The 19,217-nt window shown below is 55.1% G+C and overlaps 1 protein-coding gene across 1 annotated transcript in view; it reads left to right on the forward strand.

Annotated features, from left to right (window-relative positions):
* LOC122371133 overlaps positions 1-19,217 on the forward strand; it is a 50,778-nt gene continuing 31,561 nt past the window's right edge. Inside the window, exons 1-2 of the mRNA XM_043347248.1 lie at positions 1-205; positions 4,222-4,326. Of these exons, the coding sequence (XP_043203183.1) occupies positions 4,223-4,326 (104 nt within the window). The 5' untranslated portion in view covers positions 1-205; position 4,222. The remainder of the gene's footprint in view (positions 206-4,221; positions 4,327-19,217) is intronic.

The following is a 19,217-nucleotide window of genomic DNA, read 5'->3' on the forward strand; positions in this document are numbered from 1 at the left end:
AGCGCTGTTGACATTTAGTTTTTGCCTTTTGTTCGTTGAGCACGTGTTGAGCACGTGTGTTTTTGTCTATTTTTTTTTCGAATTAAAATATAAATTAGTCATCGCCTGCTCTGATCTTGATAAAAGGCTCCACTTGCTACCGTTGGTTTTCTCTGGGACGCAGCAAAATTGAAATATCAAAACATCGGATACGGAAGAAATTGAGGTAAGTAGCGAGCACATTGATGGTTTCCTCCAAGCCTATATCAATAAACCGTATCCACTTTCCAGTAATAGCCAGTATTAGGCACTGACTCTTGGTCATGCTGTCTCATTTGTTTGAGCTGAATTTCAATGAGTAATCATATTGGTAATTTCGTTTGAACCAGAGATAACATGTCTTGAATTGGAATACGGAATAACAAACATTTTAAAAATTATTTGAATTCTGACGGATCTAGTCCAAGTCCTAGGACCAGCGACAGTGGGCGGTGATTGTGATGGGACGGCTATTATGATGACGAATTGATCCAGTGCTCACCAGTGTAAACTGTAAGATTGTGCAAACTGCAAACTGCAAACTCACGAAACATTCAAACCATGAGCTGTGCCGCACTTCACAGATTGTTCATGCTGAAAGCCTGGCAGTGGCACTGAAATTTCTCACGGTGGTGGTAACCCACTCCGCTACCATACATCACTCTTGATATTTACGATAACTGCTCATCAGATCTGACATGGAAACGCGTCCTAACAACATGAAATCACCTGTTTGAACAATCACCGAACATCAATCCGTCTCGTTTGCCGTGCAATATGCTCTGATTAATATGTTGTACCCCATTGTGCGCTAATTTAGCGTCTCTCCTCGGTGAAGGGGTTGCAGGTTATCTGTTCTGCGGCCGTCCTTCAGCCGCCGCACCGACCGCGGCCGGGCATTCATACCTTACTTACGCTCTGAGAGGGGGCCGGCAGTGTCCTCCCCCCGCATTGTCGACCATAAGCCGGTCGCCAGCCGCCGTCATTATTTCCCATTACGGCCGCAATCGCGATAAGCATCCAAGAAGTCGACTGGCATTTGCATAGCAATCGAGGTCCATTACCGGCGCGTGGTATCTGTGTGCGCCGGCGGCCGGCGCGCGCGGATCGGTTTCAGCAATATCCGCCTCCCCCACCGCCGTGCGGTGGACGCGGCGGTGGCGATGCCCGGCAGTCAGTGTCGCGTCGAGACGGGATGGGAAGGAGGAGAGAGTGGGAAGCGGATGAGGGCGAAAGAGGTGTCACGGCTCGGGAATCGAGTTTGAATGCATTCAGCATTGCATGGCGCCTAGTGGTCATCTTGAAGCAGTGGATTATACAATATACAATTGTATATTGATAGAGACAAGTAGAAAAACACGGAACAAAGACGAGCTCGAATGTTTGTGTGCTATATCTTGTTTTCTCTGTGATTATGTCATGCTGATGAAGATTTAATAATCGAAACGCGTCCATGCACTATTTGTTACGTGTTTTTCTACAATATACAATATACATTACATGGGCGGGGTCAAGGCGGTAGGTGGGAGTATGTTTGACCTCAGAACACAGAACGGGCTGTTTGAGTAATTTCTGGTTGCAGATGTGCGTGTAGAATGTAGATATTTGTTTCATTAACTTTTTTGTGCACTTAACTGTAATAACATTACCACGATGTTGTATTTTTAATCACCTTACTGCTGCCATTTCATTTCTAAGTGAAATATGATGTACACCACACACGCATATTTGTCAGTTGCCCTGGTAACCTATTCGTGGTACGGTATTTGGAAGGACAGCAACCCCATGTAGTCATTGATCGTCCTCCGTGCACCTGCTAGTAAACCGACCTTCTTTCCACCCCACCCCGCCTCGCCACGCAACATGTCGCGGCCTTACGGCGCACCAGAGAGCACGTCCGGGCCTCACACGAGCCCACTGTTGAGCGCCGGCTCATCCATCCATCCATCCGCTCGTCCATTCATCCATCACGGGCGTGCAGTGGCCCCCCGCGGCGCGGCGCTGGCCGCCGGTCGATCCGACCCCGGCCGTGATTGCACTCGTGAATTGGTGATGAGCCGCCCCGTGGCCTGTCGTTGCCCGCCGCCCACTCGCCGACGATAGGCCGTGCTGGATGATGTCGGAGAATGCGACCGGATTCAGCGGTCAAATCGCCACCGGTCCGGTCGCTACTCGCTACCTGACATAGCCAGTGCGCGGTGCTGCATGGATATGTGCTCGTATGTAGCGGCGCGGCGCCGCCGTCCTGTCTCCGTCGCCTGCAGCCAGCGGCCGTCTCGTCGCCCCGGGCGCGACGGCACCTCGATAGCTCTGTGATTGGTGGCGGTCGCTGGGCGTCGGACGCGGCGGTGTATCATCGGTGACCACCGGCGCGGCGACCAGCGCCCCCCGCCGGCGCGGCGGAGCGTGGTACCCGTCCACTGCCGGTGGACATTACTCAGCGACGAGCGCCGCACGTGTAGCCCGCCTGGTGGTGGGGTCGTCATGCACGAGCGTACGAGCGTGCTGCCGTGGTGTCCGGCCGGCTGGCTGACCACGCCGGTGGGCTTGAATCCATGTCTGTGATTGGCCTTGTCTATGCTTACGTAGTCAAGAGATGGATTATGGGACGTTTTGCGAAGCCTCCTTTAGTGTATTGTCCCTATAAAGTTTGTTATTCATTATATATGTCAATAATCATCTGTAATATGTAATTCTTTTGATTTTTTTGGCATACCCAGGAAACATGATTGCGATGCCGACTAATCACATTTGTGTTTTGTATTCTGCTGCATATTCGTATGCGATGCGAGCACCTGGTTCAGTGCAAGCCAAACAGCTGTTGTGTCGTGTGTTCGTCGATAGTGGTGCCTGTTTGTGCCATTGTGGTGGCACGGGCAGGTGTTTTCGAGCAGAATGAGGCCGGACTCGGTAAATGAAAACAGCGGTGTCGCTTGGCGACCTTTCAATTGCATTGGGGTTTTCTTTTGAAATGTTTGAGCGTGACGCGTTATCGGTGAAGCTTCGATGCAGCTTGTAATTCACAAGTTGTGCAGTAGGGTGCAAAATGCAGGGTCGTGCTCGACAAAGACTGAATGCCGAGTGAGCACAGAGGAAACTGAGCCAGTAGTTATTTATCGTTCTGTATTCTGTCTATTCGATTTCCTTATAGCGGACATTTTCTGCGCTTCATATTGCCATTGTTACTGATGTTTCAGCCCGTCTTATCCCTACACCACAATGATTCAAACCAAGCCCATCAGACCCCAGCTCCAACTCCACAGACTGGCTCAATCAGACGACCGCTCCGTCGCCCCCGACGTTCGACAGGCGCCGGTCGTCTCCGGTCGGTGGGTCGGCCACGGACGACCCAGGCAGCGGCGATGGACGCACCGCCTGTTGCCGCTGTCTGTCTCATAAATACTCGCCGCCGCCGCCGCCGCCGATCTATTAATCAATAGACCGGGACGAACGGTAGCGGTGGCAGCGGTGGCGGTGGCGATGGCGGTGGTGGTACGGGTATGGGTATCGGTTGCATCATATGGTGTCATCGCTGCCATTGTTTAGCGAGAGTTAGAAAGGGGAAGACATTGAACAGGACTCAGTGGCTCAAAGCAATGCATTTTGAGACTAAACATGTGATGGCATAAAGACGAATATTTAATGTCGACGCCGTGTATTCACCTGGTGTTTCGTGGTACGCGTGCGTTTAATACTTCGCTAGTTTCATTCATTTCCAGTTTGTTTTCGGTGTCAGTTATGAGTGGCCCCGACACCAATCCGAGAGGCAGTTGTTTGAGCCTTAATCATTCTGTTGCAGTCTGCACCGTCGGCCACCACGGTTGCATACCTGTAGCAACAAAACCCGCTACCAACAAATATCGCCTGCCTGTTGGCTGTCATACCGGGGCATTGTGGGCAATGATATTACCAAGCGTTGCACGTGTGCATGTCCAACATACTTGTCGGCAGCCAATGACTGTGCTGCCAACGACATGATTGCGGATGCCTGTGTGATTGATGTTCTGTCCGGGTGGGCCCTGTACCGCACACGACTGCTCCTCCCCCGCTCGGCTGTGCCCATTGTCAGAGTGTCACTAACGTACCGATTATAGCGGCAATTGCTGTGTCCGCGAGTGCCTGGCACGGCGCGGTTGTGCGTGCTGCTGGCGTTGGTCGGTGCGTGGGGTGGGTGGACTGACTGACAGGGGTATGTTGTTTCAGGATGATGTTCGACTTTGGTGGCGATGATACGGAGGAGACGGCGGCAGCGACGGACGCCAGGCTGGGAGAGGCGGGTGACGGCGGCCAGACGAACGCTGTCAAATGGTCAGTGGATGGTGTGCAGTGGATGGATGGTGTGCGTGCTTTTTTTGCCAGGTTTCTAGTGTCCACACGAAATTTAAGAGTACCTACCGTGTATTGCATGCTGTAGGTCAAACTATTTTGATGGATTACGTTTTTCGGTCAGAGCTCACCTTGGGCATGAGCTATGGGATATCGTGGGGATCATGATATCTAGAGCCATGGGGATGGGAGTGAATAACATTTTTAACCAAGCTTTTTACATGTGCAGCTAGCCGATCAGCTGTCTGCCCAGCTCGCCGACTTAAAACTGCTTGCAACGCGACCGCCCTCACTGACAAGCCTTCCAAGTCAGAAGTAAACAGCGACGACGACAAAGTGACTTGAGCGTGGTTCATGCTACGGATAGACTCAGCACTCGAACGATCAGTCGCTGGGCTATTTGAACGTGAAATGAAGCATCAAATTTTCTGATAATCAAGCATTAACGGGACGTTGAATCGTGATTAGCGGGCCGACGTGACACGACGCGACACCGAGCCAGTGGGGTCCAGGGAAGGGGGAGGGGGAGGGGGGGCGATAACGAGAAGGGTGGAGAAGAACAAACAGAACCGCGGCGGCCCCGCCGTGGTCGGCCGATAACACGCGCAGTGTGAGCCGAGCCGCGGTGTACAAGGGGTGCGCGGAGTGTTTCTCGCGCGGCGCGCGCGACGAATGCGATATAAGTGCTCGGTTTGGTGTACGGAATAACAGGACAACATCAACGGAGCGACAGGAGACGGACGCATGATGGCAGGTGGGCGCAGCGATAGGCTGCGGGGGGGGGGAAGGATCTAGGTAGAACGGCCACGAGGAGACGGGATAGGGGGGGGGGGACCGTTCGACGGGCGCTATAGAAGTGGGCGTGACGGAGAGGGGCGGGTACCTAGCTGACCACGACACCGTGCGCCTAGAGAGGCCAGCATCTGTGGTCCCCGTCGTGTCATGGCCACGGCCGACGGGTGTGACCTGATCCGTATATGCCGTGTGCACAGGAGGACCTGGTAACTGTGGTCCCCGTCGTGTCATGGCCACGGCCGACGGGTGTGACCTGATCCGTACATGCCGTGTGAACAGGATGACCTGGCAACTGTGGTCCCCGTCGTGTCATGGCCACGGCCGACGGGTGTGACCTGATCCGTACATGCCGTGTGAACAGGATGACCTGGCAACTGTGGTCCCCGTCGTGTCATGGCCACGGCCGACGGGTGCGACCTGATCCGTACATGCCGTGTGAACAGGATGACCTGGTAACTGTGGTCCCCGTCGTGTCATGGCCACGGCCGACGGGTGTGACCTGATCCGTATATGCCGTGTGCACAGGAGGACCTGGCAACTGTGGTCCCCGTCGTGTCATGGCCACGGCCGACGGGTGTGACCTGATCCGTATATGCCGTGTGAACAGGATGACCTTGCAACTGTGGTCCCCGTCGTGTCATGGCCACGGCCGACGGGTGTGACCTGATCCGTACATGCCGTGCGAACAGGATGACCTGGCAACTGTGGTCCCCGTCGTGTCATGGCCACGGCCGACGGGTGTGACCTGATCCGTATATGCCGTGTGCACAGGAGGACCTGGCAACTGTGGTCCCCGTCGTGTCATGGCCACGGCCGACGGGTGTGACCTGATCCGTATATGCCGTGTGCACAGGAGGACCGGGCAACTGTGGTCCCCGTCGTGTCATGGCCACGGCCGACGGGTGTGACCTGATCCGTACATGCCGTGTGAACAGGATGACCTGGCAACTGTGGTCCCCGTCGTGTCATGGCCACGGCCGACGGGTGTGACCTGATCCGTACATGCCGTGTGAACAGGATGACCTGGCAACTGTGGTCCCCGTCGTGTCATGGCCACGGCCGACGGGTGTGACCTGATCCGTATATGCCGTGTGCACAGGAGGACCGGGCAACTGTGGTCCCCGTCGTGTCATGGCCACGGCCGACGGGTGTGACCTGATCCGTACATGCCGTGTGCACAGGAGGACCTGGCACTCTGTGGTCCCCGTCGTGTCATGGCCACGGCCGACGGGTGTGACCTGATCCGTACATGCCGTGTGAACAGGATGACCTGGCAATGTGGTCCCCGTCGTGTCATGGCCACGGCCGACGGGTGTGACCTGATCCGTACATGCCGTGTGAACAGGATGACCTGGCAACTGTGGTCCCCGTCGTGTCATGGCCACGGCCGACGGGTGTGACCTGATCCGTACATGCCGTGTGAACAGGATGACCTGGCAACTGTGGTCCCCGTCGTGTCATGGCCACGGCCGACGGGTGTGACCTGATCCGTATGTAAACCCGTGTTTACTGAAGGTGAATCGACATAATCAAAAGTGAAGAACATTACATTGTATTTAGCTTTAGGTTACATTTTAACAGAGCCAGGAGCGCAACCTCACTCCTTGAGCTCTCGATCCAGACTCCCCGCCCACAGTCAGCCGAACACCTCCGTGATCAGCTGAATGGGCGAAAACATAGTGCACATGAGCTGCTCCGATCGTGGCATCCGCTATATAAAACATTATACTAATTGGTCAGTAAAGCCTCTAAGCATGAACAAGAGTATTTACCATTCTAATAACATGTCGTACATAATAAACACATTTAATTACATTATCTAGGACAGCTTCGAGTTCATACCTGAAGCAACAATTGAATAGCAGACGATCACGCGCAAAACCGTTGAATTAAATTCCTGTCCAGACATCATATGGTCACCGGGCTCCTCTCGCCGGTGAAACAGATAAACTTTAATCGGCGCAGCTTGCCGATTACACTTCTCCCTCCTTTGAATGAAAGGCGTGCACTTACATCTACAAACACTCATTGACACATGCGGCATCATCAGCACGCGCCACGCGACACCAAAACATCGTGGTCGCTAGGTGATGCCTAGCAGCATCCGGCTGACGTGGACTGGCAGTCAGCAACAACGAAAAACACAAACACGTCATCGCGCAGCATCGCTCACTTATCAACTAGCTAGCTGAACAGGTATGGCTAACCGTCAATGATGGCAATGGGTACCCTGGGTCCCATCCCAAACACAGGTTAACCGGACCATGCTATTTACATCCCATGCCATGATGCTCTGAACAGGCTGCTAGAGGGCTCCTACTCAAACTGAGTTTAATGACATTGACATGTCAATCAGAAACGTCCCCATGGATTGACCGAATCTAGCTCGACGCGCACACCCTCTTTCCATAAAGAGTTAAACAAATCTGTCGCACTCCGGCGCCAGGAGCCAACCGATTGTCTGCTGAGCTAGTTAAAAGGAAAATCAGGGCGACTGATTTTACGTTAATTTGAGCGCACCTCTTACCTCTTGCCTTTTGAAGCATTCATGTTAATCAGGCTATCTACAAGCCTGGAACAAAGCGATCAGGCGGTCGAGTCCGTCGCTCAGACCGTCTGGCTGGCACCGGCGGCGGTACCTCAGACCGCGGGGGTACCGGTGGACACTCGCGTGTCGGCACCGCCATCTGAACTGTGCCGGACGATTGCTCCGCAATCGCTGGCTCCTTACCTTGCACAGCAGTAGTGCCGATGATGGGCAATCGTGCCCAGGCTGTGACACCAGCCGGGCCATCCGCTAACGCACTGTCCACGGAGACCGACTCTATCTCTGCTGGCGGCGTGGTCTGAGCGCGTGTCACCGGTGACGCAGCATCAGCACCAGCCCCATCCTGACTCTCAGTGACCTCTGGCACAGGTGGGGTAACTATCGGCTCAGTTCGCGGCTTCAAACGATTATGGTGAACCAGTAATGTTTTCCTGGAGCCCGTGACCTTGATACGATAGTTCAAGTCCCCTACCCTTGCTACAATCACCGCAGCCTTCCACGGTCTCACAAACTTGTAATATTGTCCCTTAGGAACTACAGCTTTGTGCAAAAATACCAAATCTCCCTCTTTGTATTCAAACTCATTCATTCGTTTTTCGTAGAACCGTTTGTTTTTTCCATGTGAAGCGTCAGATACCTGTAGCGCATGCTTGTGTGCAATTCTCAAAGACTCGCGTAGCTTATCTACATATTCAGTGACGGTCTGAGATTTGCTCGCGACTGGAACCTGGAGCTCAGCCTCCACAGGCAGGCGCGGCTCTTTACCGAACATGAGAAAATACGGACTGTAGCCCAGCGCACTGTGCTCGAGCGATCTGTACCCCAGCATCAACAATGGGAGGTGCTCGTCCCACTGATCATGATTTGCGTCGAGATACTTCGAAAGCATGTCGAGCAGAGTCCTCATCATCCTCTCGACCTTACCGTCACCCTCTGGATGATAGGCACTTATCTTTGTTTTCTCTATGCCGAAAAGACGACACATCTCGGCAATCACCTGACCCGTGAAATTGGCGGCACAATCCGAATGGAGCTTCCTCGGGCACCCGTACCTGGAAAAGAATTCGCTCACCAAGGTGGACGCTACTGTGGTGGCCGTCATATCCTTCAGCGGGAACACCTCACACCAGCGAGTGAAGTGATCGATCACCACCAACAAATGCTTATGACCACTCGGCGTCACTGGTAGGTTAGTCAGAAAATCGATCGCTACCGTCTCGAACGGCTCGGAAGCATGCAGTTCACCCAGCGCGGCTCTCGGTCTCGGCACCGGCTGACTTCTGGATGAACACCGCTCACAGCGCTTGCAGAACTCCTTGACGTCTGACAACATTCCCACCCAGAAGAAGCGTCGGGTCACTGCAGCGTGTAACCTGTCCGGTCCGGGGTGACCGGCGGTCGGGCCGCTGTGCAGTGACATCAGCACACCGGTCACGAGAGATCGCGGAATCACCAGCTGCAGCTGAAACTCATCTCTCGCCCTCCTGCGGTACTTTCGGTACAGGACACCGTCAAGAAGGGTCAGTCTGGACCACTGCCTCAGCAGGGGACGCAAGGACCTGTCGACACTGCGGCGATGTGGACGCTGTCCCGAGGAAAGATGCTTCACGATCTCTGAAATTGTTGCGTCCTTACCTTGCTCGTCTTTCATGAAACTGGTGGACCACAGACTCGCATTGATCTGATGGCACCGCGCTCCCTCAGTCTGCACGCCTGCGTCAGCTGTGCTCTCGGGGCGCCGGCTCAGACCATCAGCTGCTGTATTAGTGGCCCCCGGGCGATAAGAAATGTCAAATTGATAATTGCCCAAAACTTCAAACCACCTGGCTAGCATGCCGGTGGGGTTCTTAAAATTCAATAGCCATTGCAGGCTACTGTGATCAGTACGTAATTGAAATCTCGCTCCCTGAAGATAGTGGTTAAAATGTTGCACAAAATGAACACACGCTAATAACTCACGCTTCGTGGTAGAGTAATTTCTCTGTGACTTTGACAGCGTCTGGCTGCCGTAAGCGACTGGACGCTCGACACCATTCTGAACCTGTAGCAAAACGGCTCCCATACACTCTCCACTGGCGTCCGTCTCCAAAATGAATGGACCTGCCTCTGAATCAAAACGCGGAAACGCAAGCACTGGTGACTCGCATAAGGCCTTTTTCAATGAATCAAAAGCAATTTGAGCGCTGTCTGACCATTCAAACTTCTGATCTTTAATCGTGAGGCGGAACAGCGGCGCTGCAATATCCGCAAAGTTCTTAATGTACCTTCTAAAGTACGAAGCTAGCCCAAGAAAACTGGACATCTCCTTGGCTGATCTGGGCACAGGCCAGTCACGCACCTTCTCCACCTTGACAGGATCGGCCTTGATACCCTCCCCTGATACTTCATGTCCCAGATAGGTGACCTTTTTCCGGAAAAACTGACACTTTTTCAAGTTCAAAGTCAACCCTGCTTCCATGAGACGACTCAAAACACAATCCAGTGACTCCAGAACACTCTGAAAGGTTGACCCGTGCACAATGATGTCATCAAAGTAACTCACACATTTTTCCGGTGCAATATCTCCTAGTACTATGTTCAGCAGACGAGCACAGCTCGCTGGCGCTCCTGCGAGACCAAAACAAACCCGTGTGTACTGAAGACACGAGAAAGGTGTCACGATCGTTGCCTTTTCTCTATCCTCCGGTGCAATTGACATCTGATGGTAAGCCGAGTTCATATCAAGGGTACAAAATAGCGACGATCCCGACAGCGCATCTAACGTGTCATCAATTCTGGCTATCGGATAGGCGGGGACTCGGGACACAGAGTTCAATCGACGCAAATCGGCTACTATTCTCGCCGACCCGTCCTTCTTACGAACCACGCAAATTGGTGACGCCCACGTGCCCTCTGACTCCTCTAGGATCCCCTGTCTGACTAATTCGTCTAACTGAGCCTTCATCTCCTCTTTGAGGTGGGGCGGAATTCTACGTGGGGCCTGTCTGATCGGAGGGCTGTCACCCGTATCGATACGGTGCTCCACCAGAGTGGTGTGGCCCACGTGACCATCGAACATTGACTCGTACTTTTTAAGGACGCGAAAAAGGGCAGCTCTCTGTGATGACGTTATATCTACTCCCTCTAAATTCACTAATTCTTCCAAGTTCACAGACTCTTTAAGCTCAGACTCTTTTACTTTAGGCTCCTCTGAAAATCCTACCTCCAACTGAGCCAGCTCAGCGTGCTTGGGTACAGTAACAAAACGATCAGAGTTGTTTCGCAATACTAGTGGAACGCTCGTGCCAGACACTTCCACTATGCTTCTCACAACCTCTAATCCCGGTTTATCCCATGAAGGTTCAATCAGAGCAGAGCCCCTGTAGTCACAGTTATGAGAAAACCCACGAACCACCGTCTCACTACCGGGTGGAACGGTAATATCTTTGCCCAGAACCACGGTTCCTACAGTCACTGCCTCCGCTGAAACAGATCGAACTGCCTCCGACGGCACAAAGCTCAGGCATTTCCGCTGCAGATCTATTACACAGGGTTGCACGTGCTGAAGGAAATCAATGCCAAACAGGCAGGGCACATCAATCACATCTGACACATAAAAGGGAACAGTCTTTTGTACGCGACCTATCTGAACGGAAAGGACAGTTCTCCCTAGGAGAGGCAACTGTTCCTGCGCGGCCGTCCGCGCCCGTGTCGCTGTCATGCTCAAAGTGGCGTTCGGTAAAGCATCAAACACTGCCTTATTAATGATACTTATCGTCGAGCCCGTATCCAACAAACAGTTACACTCAACCCCACAGATCCTAGCCGGGAAAGTCATATCTGGGTTGAGCTGTACGCTGTCACCAGCATCACTTACTGTTCGGGAGGTGCCGCGGGACCCGGCCTCGGGCTTTGACCTGGGCCCCGGTCGGCGTTTCCCGACAGAGCTTGGCACACGGCTGCCAGGTGTCCCTTCTTACCACACGAGTGGCAGGTGCTATCACGAAAACGGCATCGGGACCGCACGTGATCAGCACCACCACAGGCCCAGCAGGCGCGCGCCGGCGCCTCGTTTGACCGGGACGGCTGCGACCCGCGGCGCCGTCCGGTCCGCTCGGGGCGTCCGGGGCCGTCCAGACGCCGCTCGAGCTGCTCGATGCGATCGAGTATCAGGCGCAACATCGGCGCCTGCACCTCTACCTGACGCACTGACGCGCTTCGCAGCACCTCAGCGCTGCGGATATTGCTCACCTTTTGCACGGCGGCTGGGAAATCAGTAATTCCCGCCATCACAATCTCTGAGCGATATTTCTCGGGGACGGCTGACAGAAAGTAGTTAAAAAGTAGACCATCGGTCGGCTGATCTGGGAAGGAGCGCCTTACCAGAGACTTAAACCGCACAAGGAACTCGTCCAGAGACTCGGCGGGGTCATACTTTAACTCGGTCAGACGAATGTGCGCGTCGATTGTGGTCCCCACTGTGAACGTTTCCCGCAAACCATTGAAAACGCTGTCCAGGGATCCCTTCTGACTCGAGCTCAGAGCATCATAAGCATCCCGTGCAATGCCTTCTAGGGTCAGTGGCAGAAAAGAAAGCTGCTGTCCCTCATCCCAGCCCTGAAGCCGACCAAACGTTTGAAAGTCCTCACGGAAACGGGACAATGAGCCCTTCCCACCGAAACGGGGTGCCGGTACAATAAAAGAACTCATTTTAAATTCCTGCTTAGGTACCGCATTAACTGGTTAGCCAAACCTGACCTAGCTTTACAGTGAACTCTAATATCATTTCCATTGCGTATTCACTTTGATTTTTCGCACGTTGCCCTGACACCACTACTGAATTGTTCATCGACAAACACTCAAAACACAGTTCACCGACCCCGAAATCCCAGTTCCCCAGGCACAGTACCGTGAGTGCAGTGACGGCCAGTCCCCTCCATCCGGCGCCTTGTCTGCTGCTCCTCGAATCAGCTGACGCGGTCCAGTGCAGCGCCGACGGGGCGGCAGAGCTGGGCAGAGCTCCGAGCCGAGTCGCGGTGGGCGATACGGCCGGCTGGTGCCGATCACCAGCAGCGAGGAGATCGGACGCCAATCGCTATGGCGCTGCCGACTCTTCACTCGCGCACCAAATCACTGAACACTGCACACTGAGCTCGCAGGCCGCAGCAGCGCGACGGCTGGGCCGAGATCACCGCAGGCCACTGCGCACTGATCGCTGTCTCTCAGCCTCCTCACGGACGTCACCTCCATCACAGCTGAGACTGCAGGTAGCCGGTACCACGAAGATTGTAGAAGCAGGGAAACAGCGCGGTCCAGGACTAGGCCCCTCTTGCTTCGATAGCCCTGGGCTGGTCGATCTCCATGACGGCTCGTAACTGGTCCATCTTGCGATAAACTTGATGAGTAAACGTGTTGCAGCAACGGCGCTCAGTCGACACTTGCAAAGCCAAGTGGACCGTGGATCAGTTAACCGTAGCACAGCTCAAGAAGCGGAGCTCAGTGCTAGCGGGAACAGACGGCACTGCTGGACAGTCGCCGTGCAGCGGCCAACATGTTGCAGTCTTCAGTCGGGACAAAAGGCGAAGTCGACCGACCTTACCGGCTAACTGACAACTCGTCAGAGTATTGCAGAGCCGGAAAACCAACAGCAGACATCTTGCACTGGCGATAGCTTCTCCGAAGATTTCAAACAGTCAGTTGAAAACTTGATTTCTTGTGGCCGCGAAAGCCGAGGACGTCGGTTCGGGCTCCAAACTTCATTTCGACTAAGTCGATCCCACCGCTGCCACCAAATGTAAACCCGTGTTTACTGAAGGTGAATCGACATAATCAAAAGTGAAGAACATTACATTGTATTTAGCTTTAGGTTACATTTTAACAGAGCCAGGAGCGCAACCTCACTCCTTGAGCTCTCGATCCAGACTCCCCGCCCACAGTCAGCCGAACACCTCCGTGATCAGCTGAATGGGCGAAAACATAGTGCACATGAGCTGCTCCGATCGTGGCATCCGCTATATAAAACATTATACTAATTGGTCAGTAAAGCCTCTAAGCATGAACAAGAGTATTTACCATTCTAATAACATGTCGTACATAATAAACACATTTAATTACATTATCTAGGACAGCTTCGAGTTCATACCTGAAGCAACAATTGAATAGCAGACGATCACGCGCAAAACCGTTGAATTAAATTCCTGTCCAGACATCATATGGTCACCGGGCTCCTCTCGCCGGTGAAACAGATAAACTTTAATCGGCGCAGCTTGCCGATTACACGTACATGCCGTGTGAACAGGATGACCTGGCCACTGTGGTCCCCGTCGTGCCATGGCCACGGCCGACGGGTGTGACCTGATCCGTATATGCCGTGTGCACAGGAGGACCTGGCAACTGTGGTCCCCGTCGTGTCATGGCCACGGCCGACGGGTGTGACCTGATCCGTACATGCCGTGTGAACAGGATGACCTGGCAACTGTGGTCCCCGTCGGGTCATGGCCACGGCCGACGGGTGTGACCTGATCCGTACATGCCGTGTGAACAGGATGACCTGGCAACTGTGGTCCCCGTCGTGTCATGGCCACGGCCGACGGGTGTGACCTGATCCGTATATGCCGTGTGCACAGGAGGACCTGGCACTCTGTGGTCCCCGTCGTGTCATGGCCACGGCCGACGGGTGTGACCTGATCCGTATATGCCGTGTGCACAGGAGGACCTGGCAACTGTGGTCCCCGTCGGGCCATGGCCACGGCCGACGGGTGAGACCTGATCCGTACATGCCGTGTGAACAGGATGACCTGGCAACTGTGGTCCCCGTCGTGTCATGGCCACGGCCGACGGGTGAGACCTGATCAGTACATGCCGTGTGCACAGGAGGACCTGGCAACTGTGGTCCCCGTCGAGCCATATCTGGCCCGACGACGGGTATGACCTGACACGTGACGTAACTCGCGAGTTCTACCCGGCAGGTAATGGTGCGAACTGATCCAGAACAGGCGGGCACGTATAGGAGAGGGGCGGGTATCTAATGGCCTCCATCGGGGCGCGGCGGCATTGGGTGAGACGGCAATTTAGTGGTGTCAATCGTAGCTTGAATCTGTGGATTTCCGATTTTGTCCAATGTCCAATCCGGAATTCGGTTGGACAATGACGCAGGTTTGGACAACTTTGGACAATCATTGCTACACCTCAGCATTTCTATAAAGCAATCGTGGTTAACACTGATTGGCGAATAGAAAGATCAGCCTTTGAGATGATTAACACATTAAAGCTGCTAAAAATACAAAAAAAAAAAGATAACAGTGTTAAGTGTAAACTATTGCGTAGGTTTCGGACATCTTTGGACAAATGGCTAGCTTAAACATTTTGGACGGAAATCGGCGTAAGCATTGGAATTGGACGGACATTGGACATACATTTTCTGCAACTAACACCACTAGACGGCATACGCCGAGGTGATAAAGACGAGGCGCCGTCAGCGAGGTGTCGTCGCGGCTGAGCAAATATTGGAGCTTACGACCGGTCGGGACGATAGCGGAGGGTGGGAGAGCAGAGAGGGAGAGTTTGAGGGCACGCAGCTGCGCGCTAAGACAAACAGGTCGGCCGTGCCGAGGCCCAGGGAGGGGAGATGGGGCGTTGGGAGCGGTCTCCAGCGGCGGCTGGGTTCTGGGGAGGGGCCGGTCATAACGGAGGGTGGGGGTGGGGGGGGGGGGGGAGGGAGATACACTTGGCTGGACATGTGCTCGGGTAGATCGAAATAGTCAGTGTCACTCTGCGGTGCAGTGATGGATTCCAGACTGGGTGTGTGCGCAGAATAGACCGTCCCAGTCAGTGTCACGCAGCCGTGCAGAGATGCATTGTATGTCGGCTAGCCGGGTGCCCCGGGCGCCCCGATTTCGGCTGGCTTTGAGCGCTAGGCGGATTGATATGGTGAGTGTCACGCTGACGTGCCGCGGTGGTTCCCGGCTGGCTGTGTCGACTGCGGTCTTTCCACAGGGCACGTATCAGCAAGAAGGCTCATGTTAGACCGTTTCCAACGCTAAGTCGGAATGTAACTGCACAACTGCAGGTCGTCACTGTCCCGTCGCGGCGGCGGCCGCCGCTTGTGATACTGATGGGTCGGGCTTTCGAATGAGCCTGATCCGTACACCTATCATATCCCTCGTCCGTGTGCGGCGTTCTGTTGCGTCTAGCGTGTGGGGAAGGGGTCAGTTGGACCCCCCCCCTCCCCCTGCCGTCCGGCTCCTGATTGGGCTGGAATGCCCAGGTCATCAGACCAGTTCGGTCGCCAATGGGACGTCATTAAGCTCCGCCAAAGCGAGCCTCAAGGACGTCACCCCAAACGGCCGACTCGTCTCGTCTCGTCTCGGCCGGCGCCGGCTCTCCCCCAGCAAGGCAGTGAACGCGACGGTTAGCATAGGCGCGGGAGCCGGGGGGGCAGTGGGGGCAGCTTGCCCCCCCAACTCTGGGGCCGTGGGGGCGGTGCCCCCACAGCTTTCAGACGGAATACCACACTTTTTTTTGCAAATGTTTTCTTTTTTGTTGAAAAAAGCCGAGGGGTGAAAAATAAGTGGCCTAAAACCGGTGAGAAAACTAGATTTGGGGGTACCCTAGGTTAATGTCTATTATGGTGTGCCCCCCCAGTCGGAAAGTAGTTCCCGCGCCCCTGACGGTTAGTGTATGTAGGTTGGACCACCGGCTGGAATGACTGGATCCGGTTATACTCTGACCACGTGGTGTGGGCGTCACATTTCTGTTGGCTTAGACCCGGCGTCGGCAAGGCGGTCTAGATGACATTAACAGGGTCAACATGTCGCCAACTGGTCGGTGCGTGTGCATGTCATCGCGGCCTCGGTATGGTATCGATATATACCTGGCGCAATAGCGGCGCCTGCCAGACATGCCAAGTTCAACGCGTATAGCCCAGCAGAAACGCAGCGCGGCAAACTCGCTGACTAGTGCTCGCGTCAAACGCGAAAGCCGGACATGAGGAGAATCTGTGGACCCAGTGGTGCTATTTGCTTACGGCCTGGGCGGCCGTAGCGGTGATAAAAGCTACACCGCCGACAAACCGACGAACAAGGGAGGGACAATGGCCTGGGACGGACGGAGAGGAGGGGAGGGGAGGAAAGAGGAGAGGAGAGGAGAGTAGAGGAGAGGAGAGGAGAGGAGAGGAGAGAGAGAGAGAGAGAGAGAGAGAGAGAGAGAGAGAGAGAGAGAGAGAGAGAGAGAGAGAGAGGATGGAGGGCGGAAGAGAGAGAGAGAGGAGGGAGAGGAAGAGAGAGAGAGAGAGAGAGAGAGAGAGAGAGAGAGAGAGAGAGAGAGAGAGAGAGAGAGAGAGAGAGAGAGAGAGAGAGAGAAAGGGGGGGGGGGGGTGCGGCGACATGGATAAGGGAACGTGCGGCCGAGCGGGCGGACGCGCGGAAAGACGACCTCGAGTGACTCATAACGCACACCGCGGCGCCGGCGCGGCGGGCCGGTCAGGCAAGTGCAAACAGCAGATAGCCCGGCACGGCAGGCTGTGGTACTGCGATCCTAGGCGTGACTTCGGGGGCGTATTCATAATTAGACTCGTGCATGATCCTACGCCGTCGACAGTGCAGAAGGGTGGAAGCCAAGCGACAGGCTGTGGACAATGGTCGATGCCAGAGAAACTGTCGTTGGGCGGTTCCGGCACGGGGCTGACATTGGATACCGCGGTGCGGCGCGGGGCCGTTTCGCGAAAAACAATCAGTCCGCCGAACGGCGCCGTGCCGGGGTGACGGCAGCCATTCGGCGAGAGGTCGCGGACGGTACGACACGGGGACCGTTCCATGCTCCACCGCTGCCGAACATGATAGTGAACCCGTTGAGTGCGCGCGATAAACCTAATGGCGAAGTGCGGCTCATTTTAGATCTATCACAGTCGAGAGATGTCGGGGTCAACGCCGGGTTAGACCCAGACGAGTTTCGTGTGACGTACACATCATTCGACGAGGCCGTGCGGTCGATTCTCCTAGCTGGAGGCGCCGGGACCTTGCTGTTCAAGACCGATGTTAAAAATGCATTCAAACTTATACCTGTCCGGCCCGGCCAGTGGGCGCTACTGGGGTTCTGTTGGGACGGGTTACTATACTACCAGGTTTGTCTGCCATTGAGGCTAGAAGCAGTCCATGGGTTTTCAATGATTTTGCCACATGCTTGCGCCTATGTGTTCCAGGATCAGACATCGGACGTGTATATACGCAATTATTTAGATGACTTCTTCGGGGTAGGGCGCGGAGTATCGGACAGTGCCGACGTAGCGTATGTGAGACTGCGAGACATTTGTGCGGAAGTGGGCGTGCCGCTGGCCGAGCGGAAACGCGCCCCGCCATCAACACGGATGGAGCTTCTCGGGTTGTGATAGACACAGAAACACCCTAGACACCCTAGCGTTGCCAGACGCCAAGCTAGTGGGCACCCAGGAGTTACTAAAGACACTGCTCGGGCGACAGAAATGCACACAGCGGGAACTGCTGTCGGTGGTGGGACGTCTCGTGCACGCCAGCAAGTACGTCCCGCCGGGGAGGGCGTTCACTAGACGCCTGCTAGATGCGGCGCACTCTGTTAGCGGACCGAACCGCCGGGTGCGGATCACGGCCGATGTACATACGGGCGGTTTTACGGTGGTGGGCCACTTTTTGCCGATGTGGTACGGCATTCCCCCCCCCCCCCCCGCCACCGGGCGAGTACGACCACTGTATTGTGATGAACACGGACAGCTCACGTCGGGGGATGGGGGCGTGGCACGGAGACGAATGGTGGATGATGGAGTGGCCCCGCGAGCGGCAGTGTGACGCCGCGCCATCCATGACGTGGCTGGAGCTCATCCCCGTCATGGTGGCATGTTTGGTGTGGGGAGAGAGATGGGGCGGGCACCACGTGCTGATCCGGTCCGATAACATGGGGGTGGTGGGGGTCTGGGGGAGGGGATGGTCGGGGTCGCCACTGATTATAGCGCTGCTGCGTCAGCCCCTGTTCTGGACGGCGTTCCATGAGTTCGCTGTATCCGTCGAGTACGTGGCAACGAAAGAGAACGGCGCGGCCGACGCGCTCAGTCGGCACGACTTGGCGCGGTTTCCGGCGGCTGCGGCCACAGGCGGCCCAGTGTCCGGTCCGGCCCCCATCGTGTGTGGCGGAGTACCTACAGGACCCGAGCCGTGGAACCCACGTGCTGACAGGTACCGCCTGTGAACCCTGTGAACGGGACACGCGCGCATAATCTAGTATGAATACACATACCCTTGGTTCCTTTGGGGTGTTTGGCGGTGGCTCGCACAGAGCTGGAGGCGAAGATAAACCCGGGTGTTGACGGCCTTTCACAGCCAAACAGGGAGAGGAGTTGATCGGAGGACACGCTAATCAAGCATTAACGGGACGTTGAATCGTGATTAGCGGGCCGACGTGACACGACGCGACACCGAGCCAGTGGGGTCCAGGGAAGGGGGAGGGGGAGGGGGGGCGATAACGAGAAGGGTGGAGAAGAACAAACAGAACCGCGGCGGCCCCGCCGTGGTCGGCCGATAACACG

The sequence above is a fragment of the Amphibalanus amphitrite genome, unplaced genomic scaffold (assembly GCF_019059575.1).
Source record: "Amphibalanus amphitrite isolate SeventyFive unplaced genomic scaffold, NRLGWU_Aamphi_draft 001208F_arrow, whole genome shotgun sequence".
In the NCBI taxonomy this organism is placed as follows: domain Eukaryota; kingdom Metazoa; phylum Arthropoda; class Thecostraca; order Balanomorpha; family Balanidae; genus Amphibalanus; species Amphibalanus amphitrite.